The 13,081-nt window shown below is 33.2% G+C and overlaps 2 protein-coding genes across 5 annotated transcripts in view; one reads left to right on the top strand and one right to left on the bottom strand.

Moving 5' to 3' along the window:
- LOC105146326 (receptor-type guanylate cyclase Gyc76C) overlaps positions 1–8,133 on the bottom strand; it is a 100,304-nt gene extending 92,171 nt beyond the window's left edge. For both annotated transcript variants that reach the window (XR_015544537.1, XM_011056497.2), the window contains exon 1: positions 6,684–8,133. The gene's annotated coding sequence lies outside the window, so the exon portion shown is untranslated. The remainder of the gene's footprint in view (positions 1–6,683) is intronic.
- The window catches only part of LOC105146324 (uncharacterized), a 104,738-nt gene that overhangs the window by 26,141 nt on the left and 65,516 nt on the right, over positions 1–13,081 (top strand). The window contains exon 2 of one of the 3 annotated variants that reach the window (XM_087404459.1): positions 3,605–4,281. The exons of the other annotated variants lie outside the window; for them this stretch is intronic. Within the exon in view, the coding sequence (XP_087260585.1) occupies positions 3,605–3,812 (208 nt within the window). The 3' untranslated portion in view covers positions 3,813–4,281. Of the gene's footprint in view, positions 1–3,604; positions 4,282–13,081 lie in introns of those variants that run through there. 3 annotated transcript variants of the gene reach the window in all.

Below are 13,081 nucleotides of genomic sequence, written 5' to 3' on the forward strand. Positions count from 1 at the left end.
GTGAGTGGCACTCGTTACTTAATGTTTGCTTATATGGCATTATTAACTCGTCAGTCATTACTCAACCGCCCTTACGATTACGCATGGCGGCAGCTTTGAACTTACAAATCGTATAAAATGTAAAAATACAATTTTTTACAAGCTATAGCGAGTCATTTAATTTTTTTTATAAAAATGTACGTGAATATATGCAAATGTGTATGCCATATTTATTGCTAACCGATTATCGACATTTAGCATTACCAAGAAAAAAATGATTGACAAAATGATATTTTCAGAAAAAACACTGGATTTAAATTTAAAAGAAAAATTTCAAAATTTTCTATGATATTTTGATATTTTCTACCGATAAAATTCTTTGAACTTTTTGAAGGATAAAAAAATAGAAATCTCTTGAAGATTTTCCAAGTTTTCCAAACTGTTTTCAGATAATAAACATCTTATAATTCTTTTTAGCAGCTTATTCGTTTTTTTCGAAAAGATTAAGTACATAAAATTTTTGGCATTCGTGTGATCTTATCGTTCCCGCGAGATCTGATATGTCGTTTTGATTTATAAAAAGACGGAGACAGTTACACATCTGCAGTTTTAATCTACGTAATCTATTGAATTTGTCAAATCTTATGTAATGAAATGTTTTAAACTAATTGCGCTACTGTGATCACTCAATTACGATATAATACTGAAGAGACCCGTGATTTCACTTTAATTGTAATTGTATATTGAGAATACGAGATAAAAAGGATATCTAAAAGATTTAATTTACACAAGCTAGTGTAATTCGACTCAAAAGCACACTAGTGGATTCCGTACCTTTTTGGTGGCTGGATGGGAATAACACACGTTAATTGGGTAATTTAAACGTTCGAGTTACGTATACCGCTAATTATGGCCATTAACCATTTAACTTGATTGATTAATTAGAAAGCACGTTTCTTTTTCTCGGCCATGCGTCACGCTTGTGAGATTGATCGGTTGCGCGTTTTCGACTTCGCACGATGTATTATATTGTGTATGTATGTACAAAGTGATTGTTACATTGTTATGTCGAATTTTATTTATAATAAAATCTTGGAAGTTGCACCAATTTCTTCGTGATTCAAAAATCGTCTCATGATCTTAAATCTAAACATTGTTAATATTTAATCAATAAAATAATTTTTCACATATTTACGCTGCACATATTCATATTTGAATTGAATAAATCTTTGTTTGTACATTTACCTTTATGTTAAAAAAAAATTTAAATAATGTTCCTTAACTGAAATGTTTATTTAAATTTACTTAAGAGATTTTTAGCTATAAACTGTCGCATGAAGTGTTAATAACGTTAATAAAAATCGTATAGAATACTTGACTGAATTATATTATATATTTTTACAAAGTTTTGAGAGCTCGGCTTGAGTGAACGCGTGGTTTGCTTCGATCTGGATATGATATTATTTTGTATATTTGTGAAATGTCGATTTCGACTGTACAATCATATTATCTATGTATAGACTTGATATCTCTCCCTTTATCTTTCTCTCTCTCGCGCATTCATGTAACGTAGTGAAAATGCTGTAGACACAGATTTCCGCGGAGTTAACGCCATTTTTATGAATATTGCATCATTCATGTTAATTTCGTTTGCATACGTTTTTACATTTCTATATATCGACTTTGATTTTGACCAAATCAACTCCGACGATGGGATGCAATCCGATGCGACGCGACGCGACGCGACGCGACGCGACGAAGCGGAAGCTATTCAATAACGAAGTTTACAAAGGATGAGCCCTTCTCATTGTCGATTCTCGTTTTCCACGCTATCACATTCGTAGCATGCCGAAATCGCTGACAAGAGGGGACCGTCATAACGGCGTTTAATTTAGTACGCACGTGCGCAAATAGAACGTACATGAACATGAGACAACGATCGCCGATCAAAGTGAACAATCAGATCAAACAACCCTTCGGCATTCTCGTATGTCTGATCATTCCCCTTCTGAGAATGGGCTTTTGAAAATAATGCAACAGGAAACTATTGTCTGCCTGATGTCGTGACTGGCGGAAAATATTTATCGTAACAACCTTTGAACTGCGTCGCGAGTAAAACTGATTTCCTTGACTGGCGTCTGTATTCTTATTGTTAGTGTAAGTCGGAATTTTCATTTCGCCTGGCAACTGTGATCAGAAGAACGTTGTAAGAAGAAAATATGCGAGTTCGGATAAATCTCTTATTTTATCAGAATGATTCGCGTTAGCTGGATAATTTGAACGCGCGAGAAAATTTATTGAATAATAGGAACTGATAAAAACACAGGACGTGAGAATATTAGTGATAGAATTATACGATAGAATTTATTTACATGCTCGCGTTAAGTAGTAGAGAAATTGAAAATAAGATACAGACATACGTTTATAATCGCAATGAGACGATTAATGAGCTAACAATAACGAAGAAACAATACTCGACAATACGTTTATCGTATAAAGGATTAATAAGTTTATTTTTTGTTTGCTATTTGCAGGGTGTACATATCGTCAAAGGGGCGATTCGACATTTCCCTGTTTTGTAATTCCTTTGCAACTTCATTTCACATAGACTAGCCCCGCTGCAATGCTTTGAAGAACTTGATAGGCCAATTAAAAGAAAGAATTTTACAAATTTATCAATTAAAAGACGCTTCAAAGCATCGCTTGCAGCATCGCTTTGATCGTACCCACAGGAGTTTAACGCACATGAAAGAATTTATGCACGATCACATCATCTCACTGGTGATGGTACTATCGTCGCGATGGTTGCCGTGTTTGCGGTGAAAGAGAGAGAGAAACGTATAAAACCGTTAATAAAGTTCCATGATATTTCCTCTAGTATTCTCACCTTTGATCTTTCTCTTTGTGAAAAGAGATTATCTCACAGGGAAGGACCGATATAATTAACGTGTATGTACATTGTGGTATGTATGTGTTGTGTATGTGGTTCTGAGTCGAATGAAAATCGATCATCATTAATCAGCAAATTCGCCCGCGGATATATAGAGTTTAACGGTATCTATACCACGAAAAGCAAACGAGGGAAACAAATTCCTCTTCGTGCGTATTACAATAATTTTAAAGTATACAATAAACAATTTGCGAGATTTGCTTCGGTACGGAATGTATCACGTGAACGAAATCGTGTGCCGAGGGAACGGTGTATTCAAAAACGGTCATATTCCTCGCTATTATTCTCATTTGGATATTTTACTCACGGCAACTACGTATATAAGTCTTCCTTTAGACCGTTTTTATATCATTCTTGCTATTCAAGCTGTTTATATACATTTCATACTTTGAAAGGAAAAAAAAAGTCATGGTATGAATTAAAAAAAAAAACTGTTTGACTTTCGAGACAAATAGTATATGTAAATACAGTTGTAAGAAGTTTTGTGCAAAGATGACAGAATGAAAAATATGTACAAACGTTAAAATAAAATTTATGTATTTAAGCGTTCTACATTTTCGTATATACGTCACGCAATTTTCTGTCTGGAAAGTGATTAATTTATTGGATTGAGTAACTAAGTATCATTCAATGGACAGAACGCTGATTTCTAATACATATGTAATATTTAAACAGATGGCCTGGATTATTTGCCATAAGCTTCAGCATCGAGTATCAATCACGTAATGGAACAGCTTCTATTCTGCTCCCTTATGATCTCAGCTGCAATCCCGCTAACAGAATATTAAGCACGAGTAATGTACCTCCGGTGTGCCACGCGACAAACTTTGAACTGAGCTTATTGTATTGGACGTACGGTCGTTATATCAACATAGCTGGCTGATTCAATATTAATGAACAATAGGGTTAAGCGAACTTCGAAGTAGAGTTCAATCCGTCTATTTGAAGTTGAAACTGACGGAATAAAATCCGCTTTCAAACTCGTTTTAGTATTGCCGTAGGTTGTAATATTAAATAAGGTAGCTGTGGTGATATGACGACCTAAAATGATATAACGAAAATTTATGATAGCAAACAATTAATATCTCGTTACGGTGATGTGCTTCTAATTATATTATACGTTGGAATTATGATTATTCCTCGAGAACACAAGCATAATCTTTCATCTTTAAATAATCAACAATCATCAATGTGCTGTTTCAGAAACATAAATATTTTCGCGAGAAATGGATACTTTATCCTATGTAAAATATTAACGGAAAAGTGTTTGATATGCAAAAGTTGTCCTGTTAACATTTAACTTGAATGTTTAGAGAATGAAAGTGTTTAGTTAATTGCTAACGTTTAAATTTAAAGATTGATTTTTTAATAAAGATGGATTCTTGATTATATATATATATATATATATATATATATATATATATACATATAATTATATATAAAATTTACTGGTTTTCGTTTAACCGTGGCCCGTGAGTAAATAAATGATTATCTTTCTGTCACCGTATCTTCAATACGTAAATACACACTGTTATAAAGCAGGCTTTTGGCAAACAGTGGACAAAGGACAGATGGTTAATCATGTACGCGCCTCTCGATACTTCTCCTTTTCGAATAAATTCCAATTTTAATTCCTTGGATCACTGTACAGTGTGTGCAAGAAGTATTCGTATAAAGAAAATTTTTATGAAAGTCTTATAGAAAAAATAAATATTAATTAGCAATTTTATACAATAAATACGTTCTGTTCTAACATAAACAAACGACAGTCTATTTTATTCTTTATGAATAAATTTAATTATTCCCAGCTAGTCAAATAATTGTCAATTAGACATCGAGTTGTTGTCGAAATTATCGTATCGATACCTATTCAACATCAATTTGATTTTATTTCTCGCTGGATAATGTTTAAAAATAAATTTTTAAAGAATATTTTTCCTTGTACGAATACCTACTTTTTGCACCTACTGTATCTGTTACAAAAACCAACGAGAGGTGCAACAGGAACAAATGAAGGGTCTGCCAATTAAAACAAGAATTTCAGCAGATATTTCGACGAAAAAATGAAAATGGGAGAAAACACGCTTGAAACATTGTTAAAAATAAAACTAACATACGATAAGTTGAAATAAAAATATAAGATAATTTTTTGCTTATACTTTTGTTTGTGATAAATAGAAACAAATCATCTGCATTATAAATGCAAAATCATTTATATGCACACATATACATATACAATAAATGATCCTAAGTTTATTATCTAATGCAGATGATTGGCATTAATTTATTCGTCTTTGATCAAAAAGAGAATAAAAATACTGCTAGTTATTTAAGCGCTAAAAAATTGGAGAAGCAACTTAACTTTTTTAAAATTGTAAATAGCACGTAAATAGCACGTAAAAATCATGTTATTAAAATTAAATGCTTATTGCTGAATGTACTATGTACAGCAAGTAAAAAAAAAAAGTAATATCGTTTCCTCAGTTTTTCCTTATCATTTAAATAATTAGTACTATTTTTATTCTCTTATGTCGAGATGAGTTTTTTCAAACGCGTTTTTTTTTTGTCAATATCAATGTCACGCGGTAGCCTGCATGTTGACACGTGCGATCTACCGCATTCTTTTTACGAGTTTAGAATGATATGACGTTATTCAGTTCGTGTATAAATGAAATAAAATAATTTCTGATATAAAACAAATTTTACAAGGTAGTCCTTCAGCTGTTCTCAAATATTCATGCGATTAAACTTCTCGAATTAAAGTTCTCGGCACGTAAATTTTTATAATACTATCGTAACCTTACGGAAGCACGTACAAGTGTAATTAATAGTGTAAGTAATATCAGTAATGGATGAGGCTGTAAGAGTAAGAAATTGACCAATCACAGTCGATTATTTCTCTCACATTCAACTGTGTTCAATTTGTTACAACCTCATCCACTGCTACTGCCATTGTAAACCACGCATAAAATAAGCAAATATAACTCTAGCGCGCGCGGCGCGCTCATTCAACGCTAAATATGAATATTATAACTCGCGATAAAGTGTCGCGAGTTATAATATTTGTGTCTTAATAGTAATACCAGGCGGTATTACGCCAGAAGCGAACGTCGCGTTCTTGGCCGCTAAATAGCGCTAAGTAGCCGAAGCTCCACAAACATTCTCGCGGAAGATTTTGGTGTTTATTTCCCGTTTCTTCCCCCATTGGTTCCAATTAAAAGAATCTCACGCGAGATAAGATAAGTCGAATACGTATTTTCGATATTGAAATAGGAACGGTTCGCGCATTTATCGTTTCACCCGAGTCGTCCGAAGCGGGTCGAAAAACTCGTCTATCGCGAGAATTCTACCAGCTCAACGAAAGGCAAACTTCAGATGCGTGCAAAAATCTGTGCCATAGCGTAATCTTGTAATCTCGTATGGGATCACGACGTCGTCCATCGGCAAAGAGCATGCCGAATGATGTACGAGGGAATATTTCTCTCAAGAATCTCTGCATATCGGCGACTGGCATTCGTCCAATCGGCGGCCGTCTCTCGCGCTTTTGTGTGCGGAACAACTCTTTTATTTGTCGAATACGCAGCTGTATTCTCCGGCTATTCTCTGCATATCGTTTGGGACTGGTCGTGATCCGACGAGAAAGAGAAGGCACAGTAAGAGGAACGCGCGTGCAACACGAGAAAGAGAGAGAGAGACAGAGAGAAAGCAAACGTAACGAGAGAGATAACAAGTAGAGATTTGCACGCGATATTACCTGTTACTCGTGGCTGTGTCCAGCATGGTAATTCAATACCGCTTGGATGAATATGGCGGGCGGAGAGATGACTATCTCAACATCCCCAATTCCCAAGAGAATCTTGACAAGAGGATTCCCGTCGAAAAGCCGAGGAATTACTGGACAGCACTAGTTCCCCTTAAGGGAATAGCTTAAATTCGAGGGATTGAACAAATCAAATATTCACGCGACAAGAGGCGCCAAATGGAGCGAAAACCGGATGACGGGAAACCACATCACACAGATGCCACAATTCGAGGGGCGCGTAAAGTAGACGATACGATAGGGTCTCCGAACTGGCGCGAGCAGGACGAGGGGAAAAGGAGATAGAACGGGAAGATAGGAAAAAAAAAAGGAATTTCTCGTGTTTTTTTCCGGATTCCCACGGAACTTGCGAGACGCGCTTGTGGTCGCGTGCCGCTCCGCGGCGCTTCGGTGGCTTAAGGAAAATGCGAAGTGATAAACGAGCCGATCTCACGGTGAACTGTAACAACGTATCAATGATCATTGATCCTCCGCCATTTCGTACTCGCCATTTTATACTCGAATTCGTCGTCTTAACGTGCGCGCACACACTTTATTTCTCGTCACAAATCGATTCGACTCGCGATCTACAAGTAACTTTCGCGCGACACAACCGCACACAAACTAAGGCCGCAACATACTGAGGAAACACATGATTCTGGGGCCTAATGCGATAAATGTGGTTACTGCATAGGGGGCACCACTATATTGCTACTTTGTATCGATCGCGTCGGTCCCTTGATCAAATCGATCCATCGATCGCGTCGATTGTTCGTGATTCTCGCTTATTCGATATAACGCGCGCTGACAAATTCGTCGCGTTGATCGTAAACATTTTACTTGCACGATAACACGTATAACGGTGATCATATTGATTGTTGAACCTGACAAAAATAGGAATTTCAAATTATTATTTGTAATGTAACGATACTACATGTAAATTCGTTCTCCAACTATTTCAAGCGCGCGCGTGAGAAACAAGAGAAACTAATTGCTTATTTATAAATCAATCGAGATGAAGTACATATATTAATATTATACTTACAGTAATTAGATGTAATGGAAAATAAGAAGCCAGAATAATTGTTTAATCTTTTTATTTACTCTTATTTAGTCTTGCAATTGCAAAACGCAAAAGCAGATCTAGCAAGAATTACATTTACTACTAATAATTATTAATATTTAATATTAATTTTATTATTAATATAACTCTTAATATATACGATAGTTTTTGGCACCTTTATCATACACCGTTGGTCTTCCTGTTAATTTTCATTACTTTAATAAGTATGTAAAAATTATTACGTGATTCTTACGTATACTTCGATATCTTTAGAAAATATTTGTAAAGTTGTATATATTTATAAAAATTGTATATAAATATTATATCCAATTATAATCGATAAAATGAGAAAAATGCTCTTTTTCTATATAAAAATATAAAACTCTGAAATAAAAATGCTTAAAGGAAAAATATGTTTCAATATCTTAAAGTTAACATTCCAAATTACAAAAGAAAAAATAGTTCAAGTGTGGGCTGTCCAAAAAATTTAGTTATTGTGCCGAAAATGACATTTTTTTATAGTACATAAACGGGTAAAAACGTTTATTGCATTTAAATTTTAAATAATGCATCATTGATATTGCGTTACAAAAAAGGTTACAATAAAATGGAAAAATATTTCTGAATTTTTATTTGAATATTATGAAATCTTATATTTACTACATTTTTTAAAATATTATTTATAATGATCAACGTAAACCATATCATTCTTCATTTTTTTAAAAATTCGTGAAATTTTCGCAATATAAACAAGAATCAGTTCAGAATAAAAAAATTTTTTAGCTGCAAAAAGGTTATATTCTATATACGAGGGTCTTTTGCGTCCTAAGGTGGAATAAAACGTTCTCATCGGACGATAGGCAAGAACAGGAGTCAGCAACGCACAAAATTTGTTCTCTAGATATCAAATTTTGTTTTTTTTAGAAAAAGAACAAAGATTATTATTTAGCCAAATGTTTTTAATATTTTAAGAAAAAAACCGCTGAGGATATACAAATGATCCAATTGTGTGTATTAAAGGATTAATAGAATGTTTAGTGTTAAAACAGAAAACAAATAAATGACCATTAAAAATATTCTAGAATATTTTAGATCAACAAAAATTTTATGCGATCCCAGAAAATTTCGTAACCAGTATGAAGAAGAAATTAATTGCGGCGTAATTATTAATCATTATTCTTTGCAATACATTCTTGCGTATCACGCATAAAACACAGTTCAGTTAGAATTAACCTATGGATCTTATTTATCCGAAGAAAGTTTTCGTATCATTATTGAATCGATTGTGTTGCGGCAATAGTTTTTGCTCCAATTTTATTTTAATTACATTTATTTTCGTAAAATAGATGTAGAGATTAATTTTACGTGAATCAAGTTTGTATGATGAATCTTACTCGATCCGCGAGAAGTAAATTTGGTACGTAAGTAAAATAACGTCAAGCAAATTAATTCAAGTAATTTTTAGTAACATTTCATGATATTAAATATAAATTTAAGGCCCGTTTCTGTTTTCTTAATGTAAATTAACGCGTCCGATTATATTATTTGCTGTGTGGTCATAATTCAGACAAATTTGATGACTAGCTCAAATGTTCAACCTGCGTCGCGGTCAAATCAATATACAAATGAATAGACTATAACTTAAGATTTCTGCCCTCTGCTCGCCTAGGCGTTGCGAGTAAACAGCGTAAATAATGCGTGTGTAATTATCTTGTTGCTCGCAACATTGACTCCTGTCGCCATGGGCCTTTATTCTTGAAAAATATCGCGAAACGTCGATTCGATGTCGATTTCTGACTACATATAAAATTTTTTCCCGAGTTGCAGCTCACGAGCTTGCTTTTATTTATTTTTTTTTTTAATTATTTCACGAGCTTGAACTGTGAGCTGCAACTTGGGAAAACATTTTATATGTATGAACATATATTACAATACATTGGCAGCCGTCGGGTTTGGAATACTTCTCGGTTTAGTTACGGGGCTACAAACATTTAGGAAAAAGAATAATCTAAACTAACTCGATTCGGAATACATCTAGTATATGTAACGCACACTATAGTATTTCCCTAGTTTTTCGTATGCGATACTTTTCGAGAATAAGGATCCTGGGACCAATTGAATCAATAAAGAAAAGTCGCAGGTCGTGGCCGTTAAAAAGAGTATTTTGACGCATCAAGCATCAAAAAATCAACAAATCAATATCAACAATAACAAATCAATATCAGCAAAGCGATATGGGCAGGGGCGTAAAAAGTATCGCCTCATTGACCGATTTGCTGTTCGCTGTTTGACGCTTCTAATTTGAACGCATGTTGGCATTTCTTACAATTAGCAAAAAAGAGGGCATGGTCTTTATGATTTAAAATTCCATATAATTCTTATATAATCTTTTTTCTCTATTTTATTTAATCTTTTTCAATTAATGAAAAATTTTATTTTTAATAAAAATAATTTCTAACGTTTATGAAATTGAACACTCATATAGCATTTTTATTTAGTCCATGATTTAATCCATATCTTTAACCAAGAGGAGAAGAGCAAAGAGACAACATAAATAAGATATCCAATTATCATAGTAACAATCGATGATTTTTCTCAGAGGAGTTCGATCGAATTTTTTTCACACACGTAATTCAATCACACGTAATGGCCTGCTGTTATATTTCTATGCGAGCAAAATATCGAGCTGCATATTTAGCATGTATGCTGAGTCTACTCGGCATTATAATTTAATTGTTTGCACATCCATAATCTGTTGAATCTTATTTATGAGAAATTAAGCAGCACACTTAACACTGTTTGTTCAGTTCCGTCGAGAGTGCGAGACGCTTTGCTTCCCGAGCACGTACCGTAAGAGTGATTGATAGTCATGGTGTCATGGGCTTTAATGATACGACGTCGTTATGTTTAGAAGAAGGTTGTCGATGGATGTCCATATATCACCATGATCGAAATTAAAAGCGATCCGGGGATCAAGATGAAACAAATTAGAAAGTAGAATAATTTGTGATTACACAGCTACATCTCGAGATTACTTTCATAAATAAATATTTAAATATTTTGAATTTATATTTTGTTTTTAATTCATATTTACATATCTTTTACAGGCGAGTAACGTTAAACATAGAGTCGGGCCGACTAAATAGAATTTATGTAAATTTGTCTTTGGCCGCAATTTTCTGACTGCGAGACGATAAATCGCGATTACATGAGCTGAGATAATGAAAAACAGAAAAAGTATAATACTATCATTATTTTTATAATTTCTGTAGAAGGATCCACTTTTCTTTGTAGCAAATTTATATGCTTGCCATCAAATGCTCCAATACAAGGAAACTGCCACAATTAGTAAAATGTAATTTCTTCCTCAGTCCATTCTTCTTTACTGTTCGGACACTAAAATAATTTTTGTTAAATAAATATGTTATATAATAATAATAATAATAATAATATTAACAGTTTCCTTGGTAAAAAAATGTCTCTGAAAACTTCATTGAAAATGTCTGAAATCATTTATCAGAGATTTTTAGTGACATTCAGAGACTTTTTCAAAGAAATTGAGGGATTATCAGAGAATTCTCCAAAAGTCATCTCCAAGTATCTAAAAGTCTCTGAATTTCATTGAAACTCGAGAATTCAGTAATGTTTCTGAAGGTAGAATTTTCATGGTTGCTCACTTTTCAGAGACTTTCAGCGAATTATCCGAAAGTCATCTCCAAGTGTCTAAAAGTCTCTGAATTTCGTTGAAACTCAAGAATTCAGTGAGAAAGACAAGCTGTCAGACATCCTACTCTGTATGTGCGTGCGTGCGTGCGCGCGCGCGCGTGTGTGTATGTGTGTGTGTGTGTATATATATATAGTATATATATATATATATATATAAGTCACCAGCACCAAAGAATATAAAAAATAAATTATATTTTAATATATATATGTCGTTCCTATTTTCGTTGCGTAGTGATACATTATAATTACAGATTCGTCGAATGATAACAAAACATAATTAATCGAAATTACGATATTATTATTAACGTATGCAATTAGTAAATATTAATTAAATTTGAGTCAAATTTAATACATTTTTTGAGTTGTAAATTGAAAATTTTTTATAATAATGTCAGAAATTTTCAAAGTTTTACAGATAATCTTAATTATACATTCAGAGATTTTTGAACTCTTTAAGGGGATTTTTAAAAATAATTTTACACTGTTAAATTTATAGTGTCAAATTTAACCCAATTTGAACAGTTTAAACCCATTTTAAACTGTTTAACTCCATTGTTTTAGTATAATAAAATATTGATATATTGAGTAAGAGCAGTGGCGATTCAAATTGAATTAAATTTGACACTATAGATTTAACAGTGTAAAATTACTCTCAAAAATCCCCTCAAAGATTTTGAAAATGTCTGAAAGTTTCTGAAAATCTGATTAAAATTACATGCAAAATTTTGAAAGTCTCTGACATAAATTTATATAAATTCTCTTAAAAATTTATCAAAAATCTCTGAAAATCTTCGAACAATTCTCTGATAAACTCTGAAAGTCTATGAATATATAGTAACAAATTTTCATAAAAATCTTTAAAAATCACTTAAATATTCTGAAAGGCTCTAAAATAATTTTGAAAAATTCTCTGAAAAACTCTAAAACGTGTTCGAAATTCTGGACATTTTTAGAGACATTTTTAAACTTTTTCGGAGAAATTTTCAGAGAAATTCAGATGAATTTTTTCAGGGTGCACAATGATACACTTTATGCATTCCTGTGTACGTTTGTGTTAAGCAATTGGAAAGCACCCACAAAAATTAGTCGTCATCGAGTAAGATTCTTCTAACATTGTGCTGCGCCGTGATTGGCTTGACAATCGATTGCCGACATACCGCCTATGATGAGATGGGGGCTGTAATCGATAGACGGTCACGTGCTTTAAACGCTTGTAATCATCATTTTGTTTTTATCATTTATTAAACGTAAAATAAAAATAGAAATTCTGAAAAGCGCTGAAAGCGTTTAAATCGCAGCCAAACGTTGTGAAACGTTGCGCGTGTGCAATGACGATAGCATACGGGAAATAATCAATCAAATTTGATTACAAATACACTTTTCTACGTATAATAGCAATAGTATACTAGAACAGCTAATCAAATTTGGGTCCAAATTCATACTCTTTCTGTATGTTCGCGGGAACGTTAGGGCTATTCCATACAAACTTATATAGCCGTATAAACATAAAGAAAATCCAATCATATTTTTCGTGTGTCTTTATGACAGAAATGTGATTGCATAA

The sequence above is a fragment of the Acromyrmex echinatior genome, chromosome 3 (genome assembly GCF_024713525.1).
Source record: "Acromyrmex echinatior isolate Ae372 chromosome 3, ASM2471352v2, whole genome shotgun sequence".
NCBI lineage: Eukaryota > Metazoa > Arthropoda > Insecta > Hymenoptera > Formicidae > Acromyrmex > Acromyrmex echinatior.